The 27,760-nt window shown below is 40.5% G+C and overlaps 1 protein-coding gene across 3 annotated transcripts; it reads right to left on the bottom strand.

Annotated features, from left to right (window-relative positions):
• Window positions 1–2,055: 2,055 nt before the first annotated feature.
• Window positions 2,056–26,390, bottom strand: LOC101548186 (serpin B13). 3 transcript variants are annotated; one of them, XM_012934802.2, is made up of 7 exons: window positions 26,226–26,390; window positions 24,574–24,639; window positions 9,393–9,521; window positions 8,909–9,026; window positions 8,124–8,266; window positions 7,780–7,935; window positions 2,056–2,451 (listed from the first exon to the last, which is right to left on the bottom strand). In XM_012934802.2, the coding sequence occupies exons 1-7, from the start codon at window positions 26,388–26,390 to the stop codon at window positions 2,056–2,058; spliced, it is 1,173 nt and encodes a 390-aa protein (XP_012790256.2). The 3 variants fall into 3 exon arrangements, with proteins under 3 accessions (XP_012790256.2, XP_012790259.2, XP_004601750.2); XM_012934805.2 differs by having other exon boundaries at window positions 9,393–9,515; XM_004601693.2 differs by having other exon boundaries at window positions 9,393–9,512.
• Between the last annotated feature and the right edge of the window lie 1,370 nt (window positions 26,391–27,760).

The following is a 27,760-nucleotide window of genomic DNA, read 5'->3' as shown; positions in this document are numbered from 1 at the left end:
AGGCAGGGGGAGGGTGTGAAAGGGGGGGTATATCCGAGATATTGGTGGTAGGGAATATGCACTGGTGGAGGGATGGGTGTTTGATCATTCTGAGATCGTAACCCAAACATGAAAACTTGTAACTATCTCACGGTGATTCAATAAAATTTTAAAGGAAAGAAAGAAAGAAAGAAAGAAAGAAAGAAAGAAAGAAAGAAAGAAAGAAAGAAAGAAAGAAAGAAGAGAGAGAGAGAGAGAGAAAGAAAGAAAGAAAGAAAGAAAGAAAGAAAGAAAGAAAGAAAGAAAGAAAGAAAGAAAGAAAGAAAGAAAGAAAGAAAGAAAGAACTAAGAACAATGGGGGAAAAAAAGGCTCTCCAGCCTCCTCAGATGGGTCTTTTGTCTCAAAGGCCCCCCTGCCTTCGCACTTGTTTAGTTTTCAGACAATTTTGCCCAACAGAAAGTATTGGTTCCGCCGCCTCCATCTTCCTGCCCGCCACAGAAGATTGCTGTAGTCAATATGAAGTGAAGCACCATTTTATAAAGATGATTTGGAGTACTCTAAAGAGCCGGTAATAAGAAGCAAAGATGCTAAAAGTGTTTGAGCATAAGGAAGTCAAGAAAAGAAGAAAAAGAGGAAGGAACATAAAACACCGAACACAGCAATGAGTAGATTTAATTTTGATCATTGCAGTAGATGCTGATGATCTGTCTCTGTTTCTAGGAGAGAAGTTGCTGGCATGCTTTGCCAAGCAAGACCCAGTGGGACAGCATCTGATTCCTTTTTTGAGATTTAATTTCCAGGCACTTTCTCTTCCTTCTCAGTAGTAAGGGCAAGCTGGTAAAAAGTCTTTGAGCGCCCTCCAGTGACATCTTCAGGAACTTCAATCAAGCCAGCCCTACACAGTAGCCGATCATTCAAATCCAAAGGGTGAACTGAATTTAAAAAAAAAAATAAAATGCTTACTCTGACACTTTCTTTGCTCAAAGCCTCACTGGGTGAAAAATAAAGCTCTCCATACCTTCTACTGCTTGTAGCACCAGTTCCCTGTGTCCAAACGCCCTGCCTTTCTCATGGATCTTTCTAATCAGGGTATGAGCTGACATCCCAATGCATGCCTACTTTCCACACTCACTTTAAATACAAAGACATATCTAATTTATATTTAATGATGGGTGAAACACCATTATAATACTGCATATGAGAGCTCGACCAGTTATAGTATTATTAGAACAATTAAACCTCAGGACTAGGACTTTTAATAAAGATGGGAGGCATCTGAAAGACATTTGGGTCAGTGAACGAACAGTCAGAAACAAGACCGTGTTTGATCCCAAAGTACTTGATTCATGCTATAAGGATAGTCTTTTCAACAATGATTCTGAAATAATTGACTGTCAACATGATAAGCAATGACCCTGAACACTTCACAAAAATCAATTCAAAATTATAGAGCCAAACGTGAAGAATAACAGCATAAAAGTTCTACAAGAATTTTTTTTGAAAATTTAACATAGGCAAAGACAGAATAATAAATGAACCTTTGAAAAGTTAATAAATTGGCCCACATTAAAATTTAAAACTGCCAACAGGAAAAGATGTTTCATATGTATGACACAGAGCTTTTATTGAAAATGTATTAGAAAGAAATAAAATCAATAATAAGGAAAGCAATCTAATACAAACAGGCACAAAACACATCGAAGAAGATATACACATGGCCAAACGCACAGGATGCATCATTTACCAAAACGGAGATGCATAAATTAAAATCACAATGAGATACACACACACACACACACACACACACACACACATTCCCAGTTACTGAATCTTAAGGGTTTTTTGTTTTGGGTTAGGTATGTGTTTGCTGGTTTGGTTTTGGGCTCGGGGCCCATATCCTGCGATGCTCAGGGCTTATTCCGGTCAAGGCAAGCGCCTTATCCCCTGAACCATCAATCTGGCCCTGGATGGTCTGTTTTGATGGAGGTTTTCATGCAAGTAAATCAAGAACAGGCTGTTTCAACCTTGGGCTCCAGCTCCCCGACCCTGGTACCTTCTGCCCAGCCACCGTGGTCCTAAGGAGAAGAAAACCGGCCGAAGAAGAGGACGCTGTCGGAGTCGCTGTGCCTGATGAAGAACAGGAAGGGGTGATTGCAGAGGAAATCCTCGCAGCCTGGCGCTGGCGTGACGGCAAAGCCCACTCCGGTGCCAGCCCCGGCCTCCGTGCCGTCCTCCGTCACCACCATGAAGGACTTGTGCAAGAACTTCTGGGCGTGCAGCCCCGAGCTGGAGGGGTGCTCGGAGCCCTGGGCGCGGGGCTCGCGCGGGGCGCGGCGGGTGCCCAGCGCCGCCTCCAGGTCATAGCTGTCCTCCACGCGGAAGCGGGGCAGGTGCACGTGCACGGTCCTCTGCTCCATGCGCCCCGGCTGCGTCCACGCCACCAGCTTCTCCGGGCTGATGTCGTCTATTATCTGTGCGCGGGGACGGGGAGGGAAGGATGGGACCGTTACTGGGGGAGTTTCAGAGCATGCGATGCGGATATTTGCACAAGCCCAGGGAAATGAGTCATTGCAAGAGAAGAAGACACTTTGTTTCACTGGACTTGTCTTACTACGCAGCCACTTGTCTTGCTTCTGTTTCGGTGACCTGTGTCCATGGGAGAACATCCTGACAATCGTGAACACTTGGAGATGAGAAATGAATCTCGTCTGTTTCTAGCCATCTAAGCTCTATCTCAGTTTTCCCTCTTCCTCTCTTGTCTTTTATACACATGGAATACAGAATTTAATAGGCATAAAAGTTGTGTGTAATACAGTATTGCAATCAGTGTAATTTATATTATACTATCATATAAGCTAGATTGACCACTGCAATCATAGTGAACATCTGTGTTACAATGGAAGCTTCCTCATATAGCCATATCTCCCAACTGCTCGAAAATATTTCCATTCAGTTACCCAACATTCACCATTCACTTTATACCTGGTATAGATCAAGCATTATGATCTATGTTCATAGATACTGTGGCTACAAAAATTAAAGTCAGCATTATTATTGCTGCTGCTATATTATTACTATTTCAAGCTATGTATCCTAGTGTATTTAATTGGAGAAATTGCTGACTTGACTCAGGAAACCAATTCTTTCCTTTTGAATTATCCCTAGGACAGTTTTCACCTTGGGTTATTTGACACAGAATGCTTTCATGCACTCTTCCCTTTGACTGGCACAAAAATATTTTTGAGCATTTGCTGCTAGAGATGTTTCACAGCAACCAAGGAACATCCAGTAACAGAATAAAACACATATTCCTTCCATTGTTTATTCAATGATTTCCAATCGCTAGGCCCATTCTAGGAGATACATTTTCCCCTATCTTAGATCAATTTCTGTACACATCTCAAACTCATAACAACACTACACATTAAGAACTACAGGGCCCATTTTTACTGATATAAAATATCAGCAGTCAAGAAAATTAAGAAATTAAGAAACTTCCATAGGCAGCTAGTTTTTGTAGCAAGGCCTTACTGGTTTCAAAAATATAAGATACTGCCCACCTTCCTTTTGTAACTGCAAGGTAGGTGAACTAAATTAAGAAATTCAAGATTAAGGGTCCTGTGGGCTTTGAATGATAATAATAATAATAATAATAATAATGTATCAGTGCATGTGCCTCAGTTATAACAAACATACACTCTACGGGGGATGTGGATTATAGTGGAAGGAATGCAAGCTTGTGGACAGATTTAGTAAGGTGGGGGGGGTGGGAGCAGGAAATCTTCATTCCTTCTAAATTTTGCTATAAACCTCAGAATGTTCTAAGAAATAAAGTCTTAGAAATGCAAAGGTCTTGACCCCCTGCCTGCTGTGCACCTGGACCTCTGCCCTCCCAGGTAAGTAGCCTGTGCCGTTCCTCTGCCCAACCATCCTACGCTTTGAGGGAGACCCAGGGCCCCGAATTCCACTGTCACCTGCTGGAATACTGAACCGTGTGACCATTTCTCAAACCTCACACTGCAAACACCAGTATCTCCAGTGGAATCCCAACATCTTGGGACACCCCACAGTGCCCTCAGGAACTGATTCCCTTAGGGAAACCCTAGTGGGATAAGCTGCAAAGAGTGTGCTCTTCAGCTAGAGCACAGAAGACAGTGAGGAAGCAACACCAAAGCTTGCCAAGACCGATGAGGACAGATAAGCATTCCACAAGGTTATACCAAGACCAACCAGGTTTTAATTCTCAGATAAAGACTTCAGGGACACCATGATGAGGATGCTTAATGAGCTCAAAGGAGATAATGGTACATACACTTAATAAAGCAGAAGAAATTAAAATATGGACTGGAGCAATAGCACAGCAGATAGGGCATTTGCCTTGCACGTGGCCTACCCAGGTTCAATTTCCAGCATCCCATATGGTCCCCTGAGCACCACCGGAAGTAATTTCTGAGTGCAGAGCCAGGAGTAAGTCCTGTGCATTGCTGGGTGTGACCCAAGAAGAAATTAGAATAGAAGAAGTTAAAGAACTACAATCACAAGTGACTGGATTGGACAAGGGAGGAGAAATGAAATGACTTAACAGAGGGCCTCGGCAGCAGAGTTACACGACAGCTAAGGAAAAGGTCTCTGAGCACTATGGTGATTTGCAGGACAGCTCTGGAAAACAAGAGAAAATGTTAAAATTTTGAAAATAAATAAATAGTACTCCAGAGAACTATGGGATGAGTTCTAAAGAAACAATGTAAGACACATTGGAATCCCTAAAGACTAAGTCAATGAAATCATAACTGAGAAATTTCCAGAGTTGAGGAATGCCTGTATCCAGATTCAAGAGGCCCAAAGGGTTCCAGCCAAAATAGACACAAATTAAAATATACAAAGACACAGTGTAATCAGAATGGCAAAAACCAAAGACAGAGACTAAAGACTAAAAGCAGAAAGTTGAAAGAAGGAACTTACATATAAAGGATCTTCTATTAGACTCACAAAAAAAATCTATCAAATGACACTCTATAGGCCAGAAAAGAACAGGGAGGGGTGAGGGGGAGAGATACAGTTTTTAAAAAAAACCCTTCATGAAATAAACATCTTACTAAGATTTCATCCAGTTATATTAATATTCATATTCGATAGAATGATACAGAGCTTCGTGGACAAGCAATATTTAGGAACTTTATTACCTTGAACCCAGGCCCTCAAGAAGTATCAAAGGGGCTTTTTTAAATGGCAAAAGTAAATAATTTCTACAAACGCTGGCAATAAATTCATCCATCTCAATTGTGTCATTTAACACCAGTGTCTGAACTCACCGATCAAAAGACACAGAGTAGCAAAGTAGATCAGAAAATTGAACCCAACTCTCTTCTGCCTACAAGAGACACACCTGAACAATTAGGGTCAACACAAGCACAAAGGCAAAGGCAACAAGACAATTTCCTGAAATTGTTGGGCGGCCACACTTACAGCAGACAACACAAACTGCAGATGAAAAAAGGGGCAAGGATGGTCATTTCATAATGATCAAGGAATCAATACATTAAGAGCTCACATTCCTAACTGTAGATGTCCATCAAAATAATTAAAATTTCTATAAGACATGAAGGAAGACAATAGTAGCAATAGGAGACTTAACACACCCATATCACTGTTGGACAGATCAAATAGGAAAAAAACTCAATAAGGAAAAAAAGACCTCTGGCCTTGAAAAATAAAAACATAGAAGATACGGGTCTAAGATAGACCACATCCTAGATCACAAAACATAGCTCCATAATATTAAGAAGATAGGAATCCAGTCAACTATCCTCTTATACTACAAGGCTTTGAAAATGGAAATTACATATATGATGAAAGCAACTAATAATATAAAGTAATATAATATAGCTATACTGAGTCCAAGTGTACGTAGTTTAGGGAGGGACATCCCTGCAGACAGAAGAAGTCATTATTTTAGCCTGAATAATTATGAGAGGAACTGAGATTTTGAGACTAGATATACTTAGTATAAGTTCTCATATGTGGGACTTAAAAATACACAGTGAGTAAGTAGCAACAGAGAACACAACAGGAGAACTAATCCATACAACTTGGTCGTCAGGGAGGGGTGGGTTGAAAATGCGAGGCGATGGGGTCCTAGGTGGGCACAGTGGTTATATATGTGGTGTTGGAATGATTTACACGGGAAACCACCAACAATAGTATTATAAGTAAAAGAACCTCAATGAAAGTTAAATTCACAAAAGAAAATATAAACAAATGGACTACATAAAACTCAGAAGATGCTGCATTACAAAAGAAACAATGACCAGAATAAAAAGATACTCCACAGACTGGGAGAAAATATTTGCCCACTACTCATCCAACAAAGATGAATATCCAAGATAAAATACATAAAGTACTTATAAAACTAACCAAGAATTTTTTAAAAACCATCAAAAATGGGAGAACATATGAACAAAAACTTCTTAAAGAATACATGCAGATGGAAAATAGGTATATGGAAAAAATGCTCTGAACCACTTATCACCAGGGAAATGTAAATTTAAATAAGATATCACTGGCACACATCAAATATAATAAAAAAAAATCAGTGTTGGCATGAATAAGGGGGAAAAGGATCCTTCTACAATTGCTGGTGGGAACATAGACTGGTTCAATCCTTTTGAAAAGCATCATGGATATTCCTTATAAGAAAATAAAAATTGAGTTTCCATATGATCCAGCAATTTCCACTTCTTGGTATCCACCCTAAGGGCCCAGAAACTCTATAAAGACATTGCTGCTCCTGTTAATTGCAGCAACTATTCACAATCATCAAAACCTGGAAACAACCCAAGTGTCCAAGAACAGATGACTAGATAAAGAAACTATTTGCTACATATGCACAACAAAATACTACTCGAGAAAATATGAAATCATGCAGTTTGCTGCCATGGGAAGAGAGTATTGTACTGAATGACTTTAGTGAAAAGGAGAAAGACAAATCTAGAATTATCGCTCTCATTTGTGGAATATAAAGAGATAAGAGAATCGCGAATGCCCAAAGGCAACAGAAACAGAGAAATGGTCCCCAGAACTAAGTTTGGGGATCAGGAGAATTGGGGTGGGGAGGCTGGGACAATGGTGGTGGAGAGAGGGGCTCTCCCCAGTGTGGTTTGGGACATTGTATGCATGAATCCCTACCAGAAAAGGTACTGTTAATCAAGTAGCACTGTGGCACTGTCGTCCCTTTGCTCATTGATTTGCTCAAGTGGGAACCAATAACATCTCCACTGTGAGACTTGTTTTTGGCATATCAAAGACACCACAGGGAGCTTGCCAGGCTCTGCCTCTCGGGTGGGATACTCTTGGTAGCTTGCCAGGCTCCAGAGGGACTGAGGAGTTAATTATAGTGCTTTAAAAAAACAACAACAACCTGTTTTTAAATACTTGAAGGTGTAAGAATGAGATTCAGAAACACCAAAAGCCTGCCGGGAGGAAAAGTTTCCCGCGCATATGCATAGGTGAGCTCCAGAAGAATCCACCAGTTCTCAAAATGGTGGGTAACTTTACACTCTCATGACTTGAAATGTTAATTTCCAGTTCGTCCCCATGTATTTTACTATCATTTGTTCTCAATAAACAAGAGATTTAATGGTTCCCTTGTAGCTGTTGCACAGCGAGATATATTTTTCCCAGATGACCCTACATGCTACCTTGGCTCCAAATCAGACACCAGGTCCCCGGGCTCACCCAGAATGAGCTTCAGAGACAGTCTTGGGAAACGAAAGCCAGACTGGGGAGATGTCAGGTCTTACCTTCTCTAGACCGTCTATGTCGTCCGGCAGCAACACAAACATGCTGAGGTCATTGTTTTTATATGGAATGCCCAGAATTTTGGCTGGTAAGTCTTCCAGGGAAGTAAAGCTAAAGGACTGGCACTGTGTCATCATGGGTACAGGCTTACTCAGACTCTGCAGGAGATTCACAAAAAAAGGTCATACAGGTAGAAGACAAACCAGTCAGTGTACCAAAAACAGTTAAGTCACACTAAATTAAGGCTAACAGTCGGAAGAATGCACATAGGCTCTCTCCTATGCACATTTGCTCACTAGGACTCTGGTCTGGTTTCCAGGACAACACAGCATCAGACGATCCGTACCTTACTCAGCCAAAACTCTTCCTCCGTGGTGTCTTCTTTCTTAAACTCCCTGTCCCACTGTCCTTTGAAATAAACTATGTTCACCACCACCAGCTTGGTGGAGCTGCTGAGAGAACCATCTGAAAACAGGTCTTTGACCTTTTCTGCAAATAAACGACAATGACAGAATTAACCCATCTTCACAATTACAAGCGCGATGCATGGCAGAGTTGGCTGATCAAGAAATCCTCAGCCAAACCTCAAGACCTGGAGACTTGAAGGACAAAAGATTCACTGGAAGAATCCTACAGAGAGTCTCATTTTTGCCCATCATCTATTAATCCTACTGGATGAGAAGAGTCCTTTGTTATGAATGCATCTGAAAGTCGTCATTTCTGCAGGATGCTCAGGTGACCTGAGTTCCGTGCTGTCCCCACTGTCCATAGTGAAAGCAGATCTTGATGTAAGATCTAGACGTTTCTCACGCAACAAATAGAAACTTGTTATTGCACTTTTTTTATGAACCCAGCCTCAAAAAACTTTTGATACAAATGAAAATTAATCCAAGATAGATCTGATCCTACGCTTCGGAGCCCCAAAGAGAATTATAATCCATAGCTATGTGCAAATAACTCTCCTCTAAACATTTCCCTGGTCTCCCCCCTCTGCAGAGCCATCTTCTGACATTCATACACATTCTCATCCTTTAAGCTCAAACACACTTTCAAAGTGTGTGCAGCCCAGCACCCCCCACAGCAGGGACCCAAAAAGTGACTTTTATGATGAATGACTCATCCATACTCTACCATTGGTTTGGCTCTCAACCCAGGAATTGATCTTCTTTCGACTTTCATCTGTTGCATTTAGAAAATCGACAGGTTCCAGAGAAGCATGAAAATACTTTTCAACATAATCTAAGTATTTCTTTAGGAGAAACAGAAGAAATAGAAAGGAGCTTGAAAATTTCATTTTTTTTCTATTGAAATACCTCTAAATAATCTGTATATCAAGATGCCTTACGTAAACACACTTTTAGGACAAAACACTCATAAATATTTTTATGCACGGGGCCATAGGGTGATGCTAAAAGCCAGATTGGAATGCCAGGATCAAACAGAAGCACCCAAAGGGCTTGGAGGTCTGGATTACGGGCAGGGGATACACAACATGATGTCAGCCGAGCCAGGCTGTTCACTAGTCACCTTGCCTCTGAGACCCACAGTCCTAACAAGAGCTATTTGGCCACACATGCCTAGTGCTCAAAGGTGTGGGGGGTACAGCAAAACTTACCTGAAGGAAGAGGTATGTTTTTTCTCCAAATAGCCTATTGGCTATTTTCAGTTCAAAATCACTTGTAGAGTCCCCTAAGTCCCTCGGAAGTTTCTGGAACTGCTGGTGTATCTCTTCTGTCTTCTCAGTCTTCAAGATGAAAACAGAACTACAGTGAGTTACCTTGGTGAAACAAGCCTAGATTCTCCTCCAAAGATGACACAGTTGCTGAATTTTCCCTCTGCTTGGCAGCCTTAGTTGGGTGTGTAGGGGCATGACTATCCAGTGGATTTAATTTTTATTAGAGAATCACTGTAATGTACAGTTACAAACTTATGAACTTTTGTGTTTGAATTTCACTCAAACAGTGATCGTTTACCCATCCCTCCACCAGTGCCCATTCACCTCCACCAATAATCCCAGTATCCCTCCCACCACCCCACCCCATCCCCCACCACCCCACCCTGCCTCTGTGCCAGGGCATTCCCTTTTGTTCTCTCTCCTTTTGGGTGTTGTAGTTTGCAATATGAGTGGCCTTCATGTTCAGTCTATAGTCTACTTTTAGTTCACATCTACTAACCCGAGTGGGTCCTCCCAACATCCTCTACTTGGTGTTCCCTTCTCTATCTGAGCTGCCTTTTCCCCCAGCATATGAAGCCAGTTTCCAAGCTGTGGGGCAGACCTCCCAGTCCTTACCTCTACAACTCTTGGGTGTTAGTCTCCCACTCTGTTATTTTATATTCTACAGACGAGTGCAATCTTTATATGTCTGTCTCTCTCTTTCTGACTCATTTCACTTAACATGATACTTTCCATTTGCTTTAGATTTTAGAAAAGGACCCAAAAAAGGAAACCAAAACAGGCAGAAGGAAAGAGATAATAAAACTTAGAGCAGAAATCAATGACATGGAAACCCAAAAGACAATCCGAAAGATCAATGAAACCAAGAGCTGTTTCTTCGAGAAAATAAACAAAATTGATAAACCACTTGCAAGACTCACAAAGACAGAGAGACAGAGAATCCGTATAAACCGAATCAGAAATAAAAAGGGGGACATCACAACAGAAACCAAAGAAATTCAAAAGATCATCAGAGACTACTTTGAAAATCTGTATGCCATGATATAAGAGAACCTAGAAGAAATGGATAAATTCCTGGATTCCTGTAATATCCAGTGGATTTTACACAATTTTTTTGCGATTGTGACTCATGAGCATGCTCAGCTCCCCAAGAGGCTTGCACCTCCGGCCCAACATTATAGATATTGTTTTTCTGGTATTATTTATATTTTTATATCAAATGTAATTACCAAGAAAAAATCTTATGCTTCTTTTAGCTACTTCTAAGCCTCCTAAATACATGAGAAAAATAATTTTTAAATTATTTTTACCCTTAGGATAGCCCTGAAATGACAATGCTAAGGAATTATTCAGAAATTAAAAAAATCCCCTTTTTGCTGGAATTCCATAAGTTGCAAATAAAATGTTAGTTTATGCTAAAAGAAACTTCAAATAAAAAGAAAACAAATTCCATATTAGGAATCAGAAGAAATTATCCTGAATTACATATCAGACACTCTAAGACTTTAGATACTGACATTATTAGATGTCAATTTTAAAAGCAGTTATTGAGAACGTTAACCAAACAAACACAGTTAAGAAGCAAGAGACCAAGAGACCATCAATAATTTTCATATTTATTTTGTAATCAACTATAACTGCTATACATGAATATTCAATAACTACTTACATTAAAAGATCATGAAAACGAGGTTTTGGTATAACTACTTTGGAAAATGCCACGGAAATTCCTTAAGAAGCTAAAGGTAGGGCCAGAATAATAGTACAGAAAGCAGTGTGTTTGCCTTGCATGCAGACAACTTATCTCCTACAGAGAGAGAGAGAGAGAGAGAGGTGTCTACCATAGAGACAGCAGGGTGGGGGCAGAGTGAGAGAGAAACTGAAGACATTGGTGGTGGGAAATATACCCTGGTGAAGGGATGAGGGCTGGAACATTATGTGACTGAAACCAAAAATCATGAACAACTTTGCAACTATATAACTCTATCTCATAGTGATTCAGTAAGAGAGAGAGAGAGAGAGAATAAAGAAAAAGAAAACTATCTCCAACATATGAAGCCCTGGGTTCAATTCCTGACACACAAACCCTCCAAAATTAGAAGCCAAGGATAGAGTTACCATATTCTTCAGTAATCACAGCTCAGGTTATCTATCTGAAGATATAGAAACATCAGCATAACTGTTCACTTAACTGTTCACCCAACATTCACTAAGTATTTGCAATAGGTGAAATACAATTCACCATGATGCCTAAAATCACAGGAAATGAGAAATAAATATGATAATAAGCTCAACTGGTCTTTTTCTCACTTTTTTTCTTTGGCGGGGGCTTTTTGGATCACACCCAGCAATACTCAGGGGTTCCTCCTGGCTCTGTACTCAGGAATTACTCGTGTCAGTATTCAGGGGCCCTGTGTGTGCCAGGGATCGAACCCAGATCAGCTGCATACAAGGCAAATGCCCTATCTACTGTACTTACATCTTTTTTGTGTTTTTTGTTTTTGGGTTATACCCTGCAGTGTTCAGGGTTTAGTCCTGGTTCTGCACTCAGTGATCATTGCCAGAGGGCTTAGAGGATCATATGGGATGCCTGGGATTAAACCCAGGTGAGCTGTGTGCAAGGCTAGTGCCCTACCTGTGGTAATATCATTATGGCCCTAAAATGCACTACTTTTGAGGACTATTTTTTGGGGGAGGTCACACCTGGTGATGCACAGGGATTATCCCGAAGAGTCATGCACTCAGGAATTACTCCTCATATGTGGTGGTGTGTGACCATATGGGATGCTGGGAATGGAACCCAGGTTGGCCACATGCAAATCAAGCACTCTACCTGCTGTGCTATCGCTCCAACCCCAAGGACATTTTTTTTAATTTTTAAATATTTTTATGTCATGGCTGCTTCCTCCGGAAGGGAGCATACATTGAGGCTTCCATAACCACCAGACTCCACGCCAGAGCATGTTTCCACTTGGGACGGGGGGGGGGTGGTGGTGGTGGTGAGTGAGAGCCCTCCCTGCCCCAAGGGACCCAGTCCTGGCAGCTGACCTCCACTACCCAACCACTGCCATGCTCCAGGCCGATTTCCATATGATCGGGCTGAGCCTCACACATGAGTGAACATATTCCTGGACCAAGGGGCTGAAAAGTGACCGTGTGACATATCATCATAAAGGGAAATATATATATATACATATATATACATACATATATATGCCTCTCAGAGAGCCCAGCAAGCTACTGAGAGTATCCCACCCACATGGAAGAGCCTGGCAAGCTCCCCGTGGCTTATTCAAAGTGCCAAAAACAGTAACAATAACAATTCTCATTCCCCTGACCCTGAAAGAGCCTCCAATCATTGGGAAAGATGAGTAAGGAGAAGCTGCTAAAATCTCAGGGCTGGGACGAATGGAGACGTTACTGGCTCCCATTCGAGTAAATCAATGAACAACGGGATGACAGTGATACAGTGATTTTTTTTTTGGTCACACCCGGCGATGCATGGGGTTACACCTGGCTTTGCACTCAGGAATCACCCCTGGCGTTGCTCAGGGGACCATATGGGATGCTGGGAATCGAACCCGGGTCGACCGCGTGCAAGGCAAACGCCCTACCCGCTGTGCTATCACTCCAGCCCCGGTACAGTGATTTAAAGATAGATGTTGATAGACAATGAGATAAAAAGATGTGGAACGGTTATAAATAGAATATTATTCAGTTATTAAAATAATGAAAATTTGCCATTTACACAGGATGAATCTGGAGGGAAATCAATCAGGAAGAAAAGGATTGGATTATTTCACCAATATGTGCTATTTAAAGGATATAAACTTGATGAACAGTCAAAATAAATAAAAATGACAAACCAGTGGGCATTGATAATAGAACTAGGGTTACCTGAAGAAAATGGAATAGAGGAAAGGGAAGGTGTGGTTAAAAATAAAGATTTGGGGGAAGCTAGAGAGATAGTACAGCAGGTAAGGCACTTGGCTTGCACACAGCTAAACTGGGTTTAATCTTTGACACCCCATATGGTCTCCCAAACCCTGCCAAGAGTGATCTTTGAGTGCAGAGTCAGAAGTAAGCTCTGAGTACCACCAGATGTGGCAACTCAAAAAAATTTTTTTAATTAAAGGGTTTTAAAAAAAATAATTTATTGAGGTACCACAGTCAACAAACTTATTCATAATCAAGTTTCGGGTATACAATTTTCTGACATCAATCCCATCACCAGTATCAGGGACCATTCCTGGCTAGGTTAAGAGCCATAAGGAGTGTCAGGGATCGAACCCAGGTTGGCCATGTACAAAGCAAGCACCCTAAATCTGAATTATCGCTGTAGTTCATAAATTAAAGGGCTTTTTAAAAAATGTCTTATTAGTGAATCACCGTGAGGTACAGTTACAGACTTACAAACATTTGTGCTTGCATTTCAGTCATACAAGGGTCAAGTACCCATCCCTCCACCAGTGCCCCTCCTTCACCACCAATGGTCCCAGCATCCCTCCCATCACCCCCAACCCATCCCCTCTAACCCCATCCTGCCTCTGTGGCAGGGCATTCCTAAAGGGCTTTTTTTTTTAAGGTACTAAAGCTTAACAGATGGGTTAGTCAGCCAATTAGGAACTTAATTAATAGATATCATTTTCTTAGAAGTCATCACAAAGATTACGAATGATGAAGTATATATATGACATGGAGGAGATAACACAAGAGTTGGAACACACACCTTGGTTGCGAGAGCCCCAGGTTAAACTCCTGGCAACACATGGTCCCCAAAACACCAAGCCAGGAATAGCCCCTTAAACATTCAAAAGTATATACAGAAGAAATATGGAAGTCAGAATGTGAATTCTAAATTCTAACCTTTCCAAACAGCAAGAATGGAGGGGGGGGGGGCTTGAGGGGGGAGAATATCACTATTCAGAATATTAAATGGTTCAGAATTTTATGGAACTGATGAAAACTAGGAATTTTTATAGTCAATTAGAATGGTAAATAAGTCTTGGTAATAAAATTCATTCACACCTTGTTAAAATGTGCTAAAATTTAGAAACAAAAAACAAGTAACAAAACAAATGGAGCCTGAGAGTTTACCGACCAGGTAACATCAACTAAATAAACTCCTAACAGCAACTTCGAACATGGACAAGGATCCATATCTTCAAAGAGTTGAGAGAAAATAGCAGCCTATTCAATTAGCATAAAAAATCAATATAAAATGAAACTTGAAGAACTAATGCAAATACAAGCCGACAACAATATTAACCATGTAAATATTCATTAGAGATAATTCCCAGAAATTCTGCCTTTCAGCAAAAGAGAAGAATAAGAAGTCCCTAACATTCCTTTTGACTTTGGAGATACTGATTTAGCAACTGTCCAGAGACTAAAAGCCTCTGTAAGAGATCCACAAGCCAATTAAGAGTTCTTCTGTCCGGACTGAGTAGGACACAAAATGCTTGGGAGTATCCCTGTATCACTGTCATCCCATTGCTCATCGATTTGCTTGAGTGGGCACCAGTAACATCTCCATAGTGAGACTTCTTGCTACTGCTTTTGGCATATCGAATACACCACGGGGAACTTGCCAGACTCTGCCATGCAGACGGGATACTCTCAATAGCTTGCGGGGCTCTCTGAGAGGGAAGGAGGAATCGAACCCGGTCAGCCGAGTGCAAAGCAAACGCCAGGGCTCTCACTCACCAGAGCTCCTCCCCCAACACAGCACCGTGCCTTTGGGAGAAAACTCCTAACACCCGACTTCTCCCTGAGAAGAGAGACATAAGACTGAAATATACATCCAAGAGCCTGACTTTAATTGGCTTCATTTGGCCTGAACCTAAGCGTTGGCAGAGCAAGTCGACCCTAAATTAATCAAACGCACTGGATGTGCAGTATCACAGACAATCTCCAGGGGGCCCTCATGGCACCTGCAAACTTCAATTACCAAATTGCACAAACCCAGAGAGGAAGCATTTCCAGGAAATAGCTAAAGATTATTTCAAAATCTCGAAAATCTCTAGTCAGGTTAATTGAAACAAGCTTGCCCTGTGTTAAACGTATCACAAAGACCGAAAAAATAAAATAGAAAATAAGAAGAATCAACAAAAGCAACAGCTGTTTTTTTTTTAAATGAGAAATTTGAGAAACCCTTAAATAGGCTAAAAAATATAAATGACTCAAATAATTAAAATTAGATGTTAGCGACAAGACAGGACATTACAAAAAGTGTCATAAAAAAAAAGTGATTATAAGGCTGCTACAAATAAACTATGCCAAAGTTGAAATTGTTACATTTACAAAATAATGCAATGGGTTATTGAAGACTGACTATGAAGAAGCACTGGAAGATGAGAAATTTTTTTAAATATACGAACAGATTAAATTTGTGGGGTTCATTGTGATATGGTACTGATATATGAAGGCTGCTCCTCCCAGACGGGAGTATAGAGTGAGGCCCCCATAGCCATGCCACCGGACTCTGCACCAGGCTGTTTTCACTTGGGGCGCCCCAGAGGGGGGTGGATGGGAACCCTCCCTGTCCCAAGGAATCCAGCCACGGCAGCCAACCTCCACTACCCAACCGCCACCATGCTCCAGGCTGCTTTCGAGACTGCACGGTCATAAAGCGGCCGCAAGATACATTATAAGACACCTACCCATTTTCCATAATTACCACACCATACTTGATGGAGTTCAGACAGTAGGCAACAAATAACAGAGAATTACATATATATATATATATATATATATATATACCTCTCGGAGAGCCTGGCAAGCTACCGAGAGTATCCCGCCTGCACAGGCAGAGCCTGGCAAGCTACTCATGGCGTATTCGATATTCGATATGCCAAAAACAGTAACGATAGGTCTCATTCCCCTGACCCTGAAAGAGTCTCCAATCATTGGGAAAGACGAGTAAGGAGAGGCTGCTAAAATCTCAGGGCTGGGAGGAATAGAGATGTTACTGGCACCCACTCAAGTAAATCGACAAACAATGGGATGACAGTGACAGTGACAAATAATAAACAGATATAACTCCCAGGAATACTGAATTAGGAATCAGGAGTTTCTAACAAAGAAAAGCCAGGAACCAGACTGTATTACTGAGAAAGTCTCAGAACATTTAAAGAATGAATTCCAGTCCGCTTCAAAGTCTTCTAAAACCTGAAGAGAATAGTCTCCCATTCATCCTATATTCCCAGTTATCTTGTTACCAATACCAGACAAAAAATATTTAAAAAGAAAGCATAGAGTAGCATGCCTAATAAATATCAATTCACAAATTCTCAACAAAATTTTAGCACTCCAAATACTACAGTGCATTGAAAGTATCATCGCCCACAGCTGAGCAGAGTTACACCTGGATCGGAAGGATGATACCATCCAGGGAACCTAATCAATATAAAACACTACATTAAAAGAGCAAATGAAAAAAGCCCCTGACATCATCTCATTTGATATATAAAAAGCATTAAACAAAATCCAACATACTTTCATGATAAAAATACTCAGAGAACTATAAACATAAAAAAGGGGCTGGAGCAATAGTAAAGTGGGTAGGGCAGTTGCCTTGCATGCGACCAACCCGGGTTCAATTCCCAGCATCTCATATGGCTCCCCAAGCACCGGCAGGAGTAATTCCTGAGTACAGAGCCAGGAGTAAACCCTGTGCATTGCCGGGTGTGACCTAAAAAGCATAAAAGAGAAAAAAAACCTACCTGAGCATCCTAAAAGCCTCGTTGAGCCCCAGCTAACATCATGCTGAGTGGGTCAAGACTAAAAACTTTCCTCTAAGACTAGGCAAAGCTGTCCACTACAGTTCAGCTTCTTTGGACAACAGTTTGGAGACTTCCCCCAAAATATAAGGAATAGAATTTCTCTATGACCCAAATCCCACTCCAGGGCATCTACCATAAGAGCCTTCTGAAAAGGCATCCACACACCTGCAGGCATTGCCGCATTATTCACAATAGTGACAATCTGAAAACGATGCACGTGCTCAAGGGCTCAGGAACAGGTCGGGGGGTGGAGAAACTGTGCATGGAGTACCCCGTGGAAAGCTCTGCAGCCATATGGGGAAAGGAAATTTTGTCATTTGCTACATCTTGGATAAATTGGAGGGTGTCATGAAATGAATGAGGAAGACAAATACTGGGTGATTTTGCTCATAGGAAGAATAAAAATAAAAGAAGAAAAAGATTAGACAACCACTAATGGGGAAAAAAATCCTATCCTAAGTCCTGATCAACACAACTGGGAACTTCGGAGTGAGTGTTGGGGAGAGGGGGACCCCGGGACAATGGCGGACGTGTCTTGCCCCGTAGAAGGATGGGTGTAGCCGCGCTCCAAGTACACGTGATTTCAATACTATTGGAAACTATGATGCCACAATTTAAACTCCTTTTATGTTTTTAACTTAAAACAAAGATGTGGGGCTGGAGTGATAGCACAGCGGGTAGGGCATTTGCTTTGCACACAGCCGACCCGGGTTCGATTCCCAGCATCCTATATGGTCCCCGGAGCAGCGCCAGGGGTAATTCCTCAGTGCAGAGCCAGGAGTGACCCCTGTGCTTCGCCAGGTGTGACCCCCCCCCCAAAAAAAAAACAAAGATGTTCACTCACACTATTACTTTCAACAGAATAGGCGTTCTGGAGAGCAGGGCAAGGAGGGGAATTAAAACAAAGCAGACACCAAAGACAGGGCAAGCAGGTGGGCCCTGGCCTTGCACTTGGCCGACATGTATTCAATCCCCAGCACCACATACGTTCCCCCAGCCTGTCAGGAGTGATCCCTAAGCACAGAGCCAAGGGTAAGCCCTGAGTCCCATGGGTTGTGTCCCGAAAACAAGCACTGTAGCTCTGTCATCCCATGGTTCATCGATTTGCTCGTGTGGGCACGTCTCCATTGTGAGACTTGTTGTTACTGTTTTTGATATATTGAATACGCCATGGGGAGCTTTCCAGGCCCTGCCATGCGGGCAGGATACTCTCAGTAGCTTGCCAGGCTCTCCAAGAGGGACAAAGGAATCGAACCCGGATCGGCCACATGCAAGGCAAATGCCCTACCTGCTGTGCTATCGCTCCACTCCAAACCAAAACAAAACAAAAATAAAAAGCAAAATAATTTCTGTTTATAGATGACATAACTTTCTATGTGGAAAATTCTAAAGATTCAAAAATTAAACTGTTAAAGCTAGCAAATTAATTCATCAAAGCTATCTGTCACTGTCACTGTCATCCCATTGCTCATCGATTTGTTTGAGCGGGCACCAGTAATGTCTCCCATTGAGAGACTTATTGTTACTGTTTTTGGCATATCCAATACACACGGGTAGCTCACCAGGCTCTGCCATGCAGGCTCCATACTCTTGGTAGCTTGCCGGGTTCTCCGAGAGGGGCGGGGGAATTGAACACAGGTCAGCCTCGTGAAAGGCAAAAGCCCAACCACTGTGCTAGTGCTCCTGCCTATCATCAAAGCTATAAAATATAAAATCTCTACCCCCGCAAATTCTGTGTACCAATACATGTAATGACCAATTCAGAAATGGGCCAGATAGTAAAAGGCTAGGCAGGGAGCTTGACTTGCATGTGCTGAGCCAGGTTCCATTCTGAGCACTGCGTATGAGCTCCTGAGCAGCTTTGGGGATTGATCCCTGAGTGCAGAGCCAGAAATAAGCCCTGAGCATGGGCAAACACTGAAAGAATATTTTTTAAAATAAGAAATTAAATACATTACCTTGAAGAGATACTTAGATATAAATGACAAATATCAGTAATATGTACTAAAAACTATGAAAAGATGATTTCAAATCAGAGAAGAGTTGTACATCAGTGGTAGAGTGCAAGCTTCCCATGTACGAGGTCCTGAATTTAATACAGCTCATAAATAAATCCTTGTTTACATGGTTTTTAAACACTCATGTAACATCAAAGCTACATTCAACAAAGACAAAAAATAGACAAATGAACTACACCAAACTAAAAATTTCTGTTCCTGAAACAATCAACAGCATGAAGTGGAAGAGATATTTGCACACTATATACTTAAATGTTATTGTCAAAAACATTATTTAAAAAAAACTTTTAGAACTCAACAACTAAGAATAACCCAGTTTGAAAAACGAAGAACTTGAAAAGACAATTTTCCAGAGAAGATGTATAAATAACCGATGGAATATAAAAAAAAGATGCTTAGCATACATAAAAATAACAAGAACGTACACATAAAAACCACAAAGAGATACCGTCTACACTCTACAACCTACAGTCTAGGACAGCCACTAACTCCAATTCTAACCCCAACCTAACCCAAATAACAACCCCAAACCCAATCCCAACCTGAACTTCACCATACACACTGAATGACAATAAACAGTAACAAATGTTGGTGAGAAAAAGTGAAAACAATACTATTCCATAATAATACCAAGGAAAAAGAGAGTTTACATGTAACAAAAAAAACTTTAAAGCGTAAAATAATTACACATATTAGGAAATGTTTAAATTCACAGAAAGATATAACAGTTTTTAGATTAATGTACCAAATAACATGACCTTAAGATAGACTAAGTAAAAATAATAAATCTAAAATAAGCATTGAATCAACAGTGCTAGAAAGATGATTAAATGCTCTTCTTCTAATGGTTGATAAATCAAGAAGACAAAATATTGAAAAGGTCATAAAAAATTTTAAAAGCACATCTCAGGTGTATGAACAGTTAATTAGTGACAAGGGAGCAAGGTAATTAGCAAGGAAAGTGAATACCTTTTTAACAAGCTGTATTAGAAAAACTAAACAGCCAGATATAAAAAAAAAAATAAAATGAGACCCATATCTTACACCTTATACTAAAGTTTATTGAAAATGAATTAAAGACCTCAATATAGATCCAAATCATCAAGATAAGTCGAGAAAAATATAATTAGAGCTCTTCTTAATATTGACTTGTGAGGAGTCTTCAATTATTTGATTATATTCATAAGGACAACAAAAGAAAAATAAACAAATCAGACTACATCAAATTTTAAAGTGTCTGTACAGCAAAATAAAAGACATCCTATACAATGGAAGAAAACATTCATATAGCATACACCTAACAAGATTCAAATATATGTATATATATATCACTTACAAAACTCAACAACAATAAAAATAATCTGATCTAAACAGGAAAGAGGAGATAAACACTCTCTCAGAGAAGACATACAGATGGTCAACAGGCCATCAGATTATCTTCCCTACAGATTATCAGGAAATGCAAATCAAAGTGACAATGCGGTGTCAAACCAGCGAAAATGACCTAGAACAAGCAATGTTAGGTAAGTGATCTAAAGGGAATCCTCATTCACTATTGGTGAAAAAGTCATCTGGTTCACCCTTCATGGGAAACAGTATGGAGACTTAGCGAAGAATTAAAAATAGAACTCCCATATGACCAGCAATTCTACTTCTTGGCATTTATCCCAAGAACACAAAAACATTGATTCAAAAAAGATACATGCACACCTAGGCTCATTGCCGCACTGTTGACAATAACCAAGCTCCGGAAACAGCCCCGATGCCTAACAACAGATGAGTCGATACAGGAGTTGCGGTCGATATATTCAATGCAAACATGAAATCTTGCCTTTTACTATAACTTGCATGCAACCTGAGGGAATCACGTTAATGGAAATAAGTCAGAGAGAGGACAAATAAATGCTTGGTGATATCACTCAGATGTGATAAATCAAGGAAAAGAAGTCTAATGAAAACAAAACCAGGATTCTGACAACGGAACTGAGGTTACCAAGTCGTGGGGGGACAGAGGGGAAGGAATGGGACAAACAAGAAGTGATATAAAGTTAGTTTCAGAGTATCTTTACAGAAAATCTTTCATAGAGAAGATTCTTTACCACAACACTATTAAGCTAGAAATTAGCAATAAGATAATTCAAACAAAATAAACATTTAAAGACAAGATGCAATTGTTTCTGAAGCCAAATACTTCCTCTTTTAAAATACTTAGAAGTTAACTACAATTTTATATCAAAGTTTATGAATCTGATGAAAGATGTGTAAGCTGCTCACAAGAAAATTACAAAGTATCATGTAAGTATATTAAAATCCCAAATCAACTGTGATTTCTGAAGACTAGAAAATTCAAAAGTCAGTTCTCCCAAAGATGAGCTATTGTTCAAATTAAAATTGCAATAGGTTTTCTTTGAAGTCAATCAACTAATTCTAAAATGTATGCAGAAATTAAAGGAATAAGTTAGTGATAAAAAATTTAAAAACAAGTTGAATATTTGCAGGTTTCAAAACCTATTATAAATCCATTATAATTGCAACAGTAGAGAATTAGCACAAGTAGACCAAAATAGACCCTTGGAATGAAACAAATTACAGAAATAGAGGTATAATCACATATGAATGCTTAACTTATGACAAAGGTGTTGTTGCCAAGCAATATATTATTAATATCAGTAAATGAAGATGATATAGAATATAGTGTTCATAACCTTGAGGCAGGGAACAATTTTATAAACAGAACTGAAAAACTACTCAACAGAAAAAAAAGATAAATTGGATTTCATTAAATTATGAATGTTCATCAAGGTTCATTGTCAAAAAAGTGAAAAGTAACAGATAGAAGGTATTTGGAGTAGTTATATTTAATAAAACTTTATAAATAACTTATAAAGAATTCTCACTGGTCAATAAGATAATTTTAGATAACAATCTATGGGGAAGAATTTGAAGAAAAACATTCAATTTTTTATATTTTCAAGTGACCAAGCATATGATGTGTTAACCATCAAGGGAGCACAAATTAAAAATCACAGAATACCAACATAATCCCATCAGAAATGGCTAATTTTTAGGGACAACAGCAAAAGTTGGCAAGAATCTGAGCAACTGGGATTTTCATCCACTCTTGGTGGAATACAAATTGGAAAAGCACTTCGGAAAATTATTTGGCAATGTCTACTAAGGCTGAGTGTATTCTCTATGATCTAGAAACTCCATTCCTGGAAAATACTCAGGAGAACTAAAATCATATTTTTAACAAAAGATATGTATGAGAATGTCCATTCTAATTTGAGTCTTAAAAGTCAAAAATCTTTTAAAATACATTTAATTAACAAGGAACACAAGTAAATTGTGACATAGTTATGTAATGGAACGTTTGCATCAATAAAAACAAACTACTAATACACCCAATTACATGAATAAGTACCACAGGCATAATGTGGTAATAAATAAAGCCAAAGAAATGTGAATGTTCCCAAACTGACAAATCTAATCCACGATGATTAAAGTTCATCATAATGCTTACCAGTGGAAACTAAATCATGGCAAGACACAGAACTGTTTCTGGCAAAGATCTCTCTCTTCCTGGGGCACAGTCATAGATTGTGGGATTTCGTGGTACTGTCCTTGTAAGAATTAATGGGACTGCACACCTGTGGGTCTCACTGTATGTCATACGGCACTAGTTTGCAAAAATCTAGGATAGGAAGAATTGGACTATTTTTTAATTCAGGTTTGCAATTAAAACTAAATTATTGTCCAGGGGAATTTTACGGGACTACAATCTTCAATTCTGAACTAGGAAAGCTAAAAAAATGAATGAATGAGCTTCCAACTTGAGTAAGAGAAAAATCACCACTCATCCTTAACCAAGAATTAAAAGTTAGAGAGAAATAAATAAGAGCATCTGTATGTGTTATATTATGTCACCAAAGACAGTTTCCACCAATCATCACACGATATACCAGATTTATACCTTTTTTACTTGATTTGCCCACTCTCATCTCCATTTGTCTCTGAAGAGCACCATTTGGTCCTCATAATTTAAAAGACTATTTCTATTTTATCATTCTTTTTGATTCATTTTTTTAATTTTACATTTCATGCATGAACTTTTTTATTTCAAAAAAAAAGGATTGTACTTTTTATTTTTTTTATTTTTTTTCTCTACAATATGATCATGACCGAAAGTCTAGGGTCATTCAACATTGAAAACAAGCTTCAGAAAATTCTGACCATATGTGATAGTCAAATGTATATCTGGCACATCTCTGAGAAAACTACTCATAATTTACCTCAACTATTAAATGAGTGGTTAGAGTAGAACACCTCGAGGATACTTTCCAGTGTGAGTACCTGTAGATTCATAGTATTACTCTCCATCTTCCTGTGGCTCCCTGATAATATTGAGGAAGGAGGAGAGAAGCCACATAACTGGGCAGCAGACACACAGTTGAAACCCAGCACTCACCCCTGCCACCACGCAGGGTCTATACCTTTGTCTGATTCACAGACTCCATGGGCTGCCTTTCTGTGGCAGGGGAGGGCTCTGAAAACAACCATGTGCCTCGAGTGAGGATATGATGCAGCAGCTCTGACCCAAATCAATCCAACCGCAAGACCCCGAGTCCCCTGGTGCTCAGTCGCCTTACTCATACTAACTGGCCCGAGGGACTCGGAAATGTAAGTCCCCTGGATGCTGATTTGAGCCAGGACTGCACGAAGGTTCAGGATTGCGCTCCAACCAGTATCACCACATCGGACCCTTCCCGACAGCTTTTCCTTTACCTACCATCCAGGACCTCAGCACTTCAGACTCTCCCATATGAGTGCAGACCGTATTTTTGAGGTGAAAGGGACTCTAAGAAGTCACTGGTGCTGAGCCGAAGTTCTTTAAATAGAACTTTAAAATGCCACTTAGTAGCCACTTCTGCCACAAGCACTAAGGGATGAGATATCAATATGGTCCAGACACTTTGCAGGGCACTGTCAAGTGATGTCGTCAATAAATGACTAAGCCAGGATCTAAATCAAAACATGTTTAACCCCAAAACCCACCCATTATGCTTCAGGGACATTTTGGGATATGAGCCATATAATAACTTGTAATAACTGATAATAATCTGTATCTCATAATGGTTATTGAGTACTCAAGTTAAAATTGCTTCTAAGCATTAAGGGTTTACTATTATTCTATAATCCTAGCAAGTGTTTGGCTGCAGAGGTTAATATTGCCTAAAAATAAGTAAGAAGTGTTACCTGTTCAAAAAACTCCCCCAGTGAGTCCACATCTGAAAAACAACCATACTGAAGGTGTAGCACATGTCTCCCCATTTCTTTTTCTTCTGTTTTTATTTTTGAGCTTGTGTCTTTTTCAGAGCAAAGCATCTGGAAGGGACAGAAAATACTTCAGAGACTAGAGAGACAGGGCAGCAGGTAGGGCATTTGATCTCACATGCCCAACCTGGGTTCAATTCCTCAGCATCCCTTAACAGTTTCATGAGCACTGCCAGGAATAATTCCTGAGTAATGCCGGGTGTGGCAAAAAACCCTCTCTATATAATATATATAATCTCAATGTTAAGAACAGAGGAAAAGTTATATTGAGTTAGTCATTGGGAAGTAACTGGTTGTAAAGAAATCAATAGACAGTATCAAACAATGATAAATCTTTGGTCTTGGATTACAAAACTGATTGATTATCAAGCAAAGAGGGAAAGAACAGGTAGAAAAAAGACAGAACTAGAACTGAACAGGACAGTGGTGAAAGTATATGGTCAATGTGGTTGTAGCAATATGCAACAACTGTGCGTGTCAGAAAGGAAGGAAGGAAGAAAGAAAGAAAGAAAGAAAGAAAGAAAGAAAGAAAGAAAGAAAGAAAGAAAGAAAGAAAGAAAGAAAGAAAGAAAGAAAGAAAGAAAGAAAGAAAGAAAAGAAAGAAAGAAAGAAAGAAAGAAAGAAAGAAAGAAAGAGAAAGGAAAGAAGAAAGAAAGAAAGAAAGAAAGAAAGAAAGAAAGAAAGAAAGAAAGAAAGAAAGAAAGAAAGGAAGGAAGGAAGGAAGGAAGGAAGGAAGGAAGGAAGGAAGGAAGGAAGGAAGAAAGAAAGAAAGAAAGAAAGAAAGAAAGAAAGAAAGAAGAAAGAAAGAAAGAAAGAAAGAAAGAAAGAAAGAAAGAAAGAAGAGGGAAGGAAAGGAAGGAAGGAAGGAAAGGAAGGAAGGAAGGAAGGAAGGAAGGAAGGAAGGAAGGAAGGAAGGAAGGAAGGAAGGAAGGAAGGAAGGAAGGAAGGAAGGAAGGAAGGAAGGAAGGAAGGAAGGAGGGAAGGAGGGAAGGAGGGAAGGAGGGAAGAGAGGGAGGGAAGGAGGGAAGAGAGGGAGAGAAAGAAAGAGAGGAGAAAGAGGGAGAGAGGGAGAGATGGTAGGGGAAGGTAGGAATACAGGAAGGCAGGCAGGAAGGAAAGAAAAAAGGAAGGAAGAAGTTGAGGGAGGGAGGGAGGGAGGGAGGGAGGGAGGGAGGGAGGGAGGGAGGGAGGGAGAGAGGGATATAGAAAACATCCGTACATGAGGAATGATCTTTGCTTTCAAATCACAAAAAGATCTTGTTGTCACAGTGTCTTCAGAGGTGCCTACATTGGCTTTTTCATTCACGTGTTCATCTTTGATGTGTCATGTATATCCTACTTGGGATTGCACAACTTGCCCCAGAGGTTTTTTCTTCATGCTCCGTCGCTAATTGTGAGGTTAATGCCTTTGGATAGGTCACTCTCCAGCCCACTCAAAACAATTCCAGGCACCCGGGAACAGATGGCAGAGCAGCACGTAAGGAGAGCAGAGGTTTCCTAGGCTAGACCTGCAGTGGCCCTGGGCCTTTCTGCACCTCTCACGGCTCTAGCTCCTGGGCCACAGGCCAAAGAAGCCTGAGCCTTCCGTTCTGATGGAGCACTGCCCCCGGACGGAGCTGAGCCTGGCAGCATCCTACCTTCTGTAACTGGCTGGAAGCGGCTCCTTGAGAGCCCAGGAGAAGCATGCCAACCGCGGTGGAGATGCCCATAGGAGAGAAGAAAATGTTGTCCTGGTTTGTTTTATTCAGCTTCTTGAAGAGCTCAAACCCCACCTGAGTGTGGGCTGCACCAAGAGGGTCCATGATGGTCGCGGTGAAAGCTGGAAGAGCAACAACAATCGGACGGAGCATAACTGTTCACTCATTTAAGCAGCTTGATGCCCTTGGAGCCCTTCCTGCCCCTTTGCCTCTTCCTGGAGTGATCCCTAAAATGGGGACTGTTCACTCCTAAGTGCACCGTCACCGCTGCCTCCTTCGCTTGGCCTCTCCTGGACGGGAGCCAGGATCGGGTGTGAATCCATCTCCCCAGGGGCCAGGGTCAATGCCTCAAATGGTTTTACTATCTCTTGCTCTTTGTCAGAACCTGCCCGCGTGAGCGCCTGCTGACCGCCTACTCCCTGTGATAACGTCTCCCAGGCAGGTCTATGGTCGCCCTCCACTGTCCAGCGGGAGCAGGCCAGGGGCCATCCAGGACACCCCAGTGGCCTCAGGTCTCAGGGTCTAGACTTCAGCATTAGCAATAGCCAACAGTCACATCCTTACCTCGATACTATTTCTCAATTAAGCCAATGCAGAACCAGACAGGTTAGACCCTCTCAAAATAAGAGAATTTATCCTCCTGAAAACTTGACTTTGGGCTGAATTTTCCTAAAGGGAATGACACAGCTCTGGCCATGGACTACTAAGTAGGGAGAACGTTTCCTGTTCTTGTTCTTTTCTATGTTGTTTCGGGTTTACCTATGAGCTCATATCATGGGCTTCACAATCAAATGATTGCTAAAGAGAATTTTTCTATCTACCAAAGATATATAAATAGACTCATTTTATATTTTAATTATCACCAGCTATATTGAATTTAGTTTTAAAGGCCTTTATGAAAAATCCTAAACCAAAATATTGGAGATTACAAAAAAATTAAAGCCTACAAAAAAGAAATGTCCTCCAGGCCACCAGCCCTGTTTAAGTATCTTGCATCTGTGGTTCATACTTCCTCTCTAGCCATGGCTTCCTTGCAGCTTACCTCAGGAATAAAAGGAATTAACTTGTTGTCAGAAAAGATGAAAATATCTGTCCATGAGCCATCTAGACAGTGAATTAAATAAAACCATCCCAATCCAAGTTCTGCCTAACAAAAGAACCTCTTTCAATTCAGCAAACATGAATGTACCCAAAACCCAGAAGTCAAAATTGGAGCTACAGAAAGAACTCACCTGGCTTTTGGAGAGTCCAAGTTGTCTGGGCAAGGAACCAGGAAGCATGCATAAAGCCAGGAGTTGTGATCTTTAATTTATAGCTGGCTCTCTCTCTCTCTCTCTCTGCCTCTCCCTCCTCATTAGAGTTTGAATTTCCGGTGAAACAACTTTTGGTTTCTCAACGGAGATTTCTCTAATAAAATTAGCACGCCAGCTTTATGACAAAGCTGAGGGCTGAATTTCTTACTTCTTTCATTTATA

This window comes from Sorex araneus, chromosome 2 (genome assembly GCF_027595985.1).
Source record: "Sorex araneus isolate mSorAra2 chromosome 2, mSorAra2.pri, whole genome shotgun sequence".
NCBI classification, from domain to species: Eukaryota; Metazoa; Chordata; class Mammalia; order Eulipotyphla; family Soricidae; genus Sorex; species Sorex araneus.
Note: the sequence above shows the minus strand (reverse complement) of the source record. Positions and strands in the feature narration are given on the sequence as shown.

Bases quoted from the DNA above. Each gene is read 5' to 3' on its own strand.
- LOC101548186 (XM_012934802.2), bottom strand. From the start codon at position 26,390: ATGGACCCTCTTGGTGCAGCCCACACTCAGGTGGGGTTTGAGCTCTTC. The intron at 9,522-24,573 runs GTGCTACACCTT...TTCATCTTGAAG, and splicing joins AAAAAGAAATGGGGAGACAT to ACTGAGAAGACAGAAGAGAT. The intron at 8,267-8,908 runs GTAGAGTATGGA...GTTTATTTGCAG, and splicing joins GGTTGAGAGCCAAACCAATG to AAAAGGTCAAAGACCTGTTT.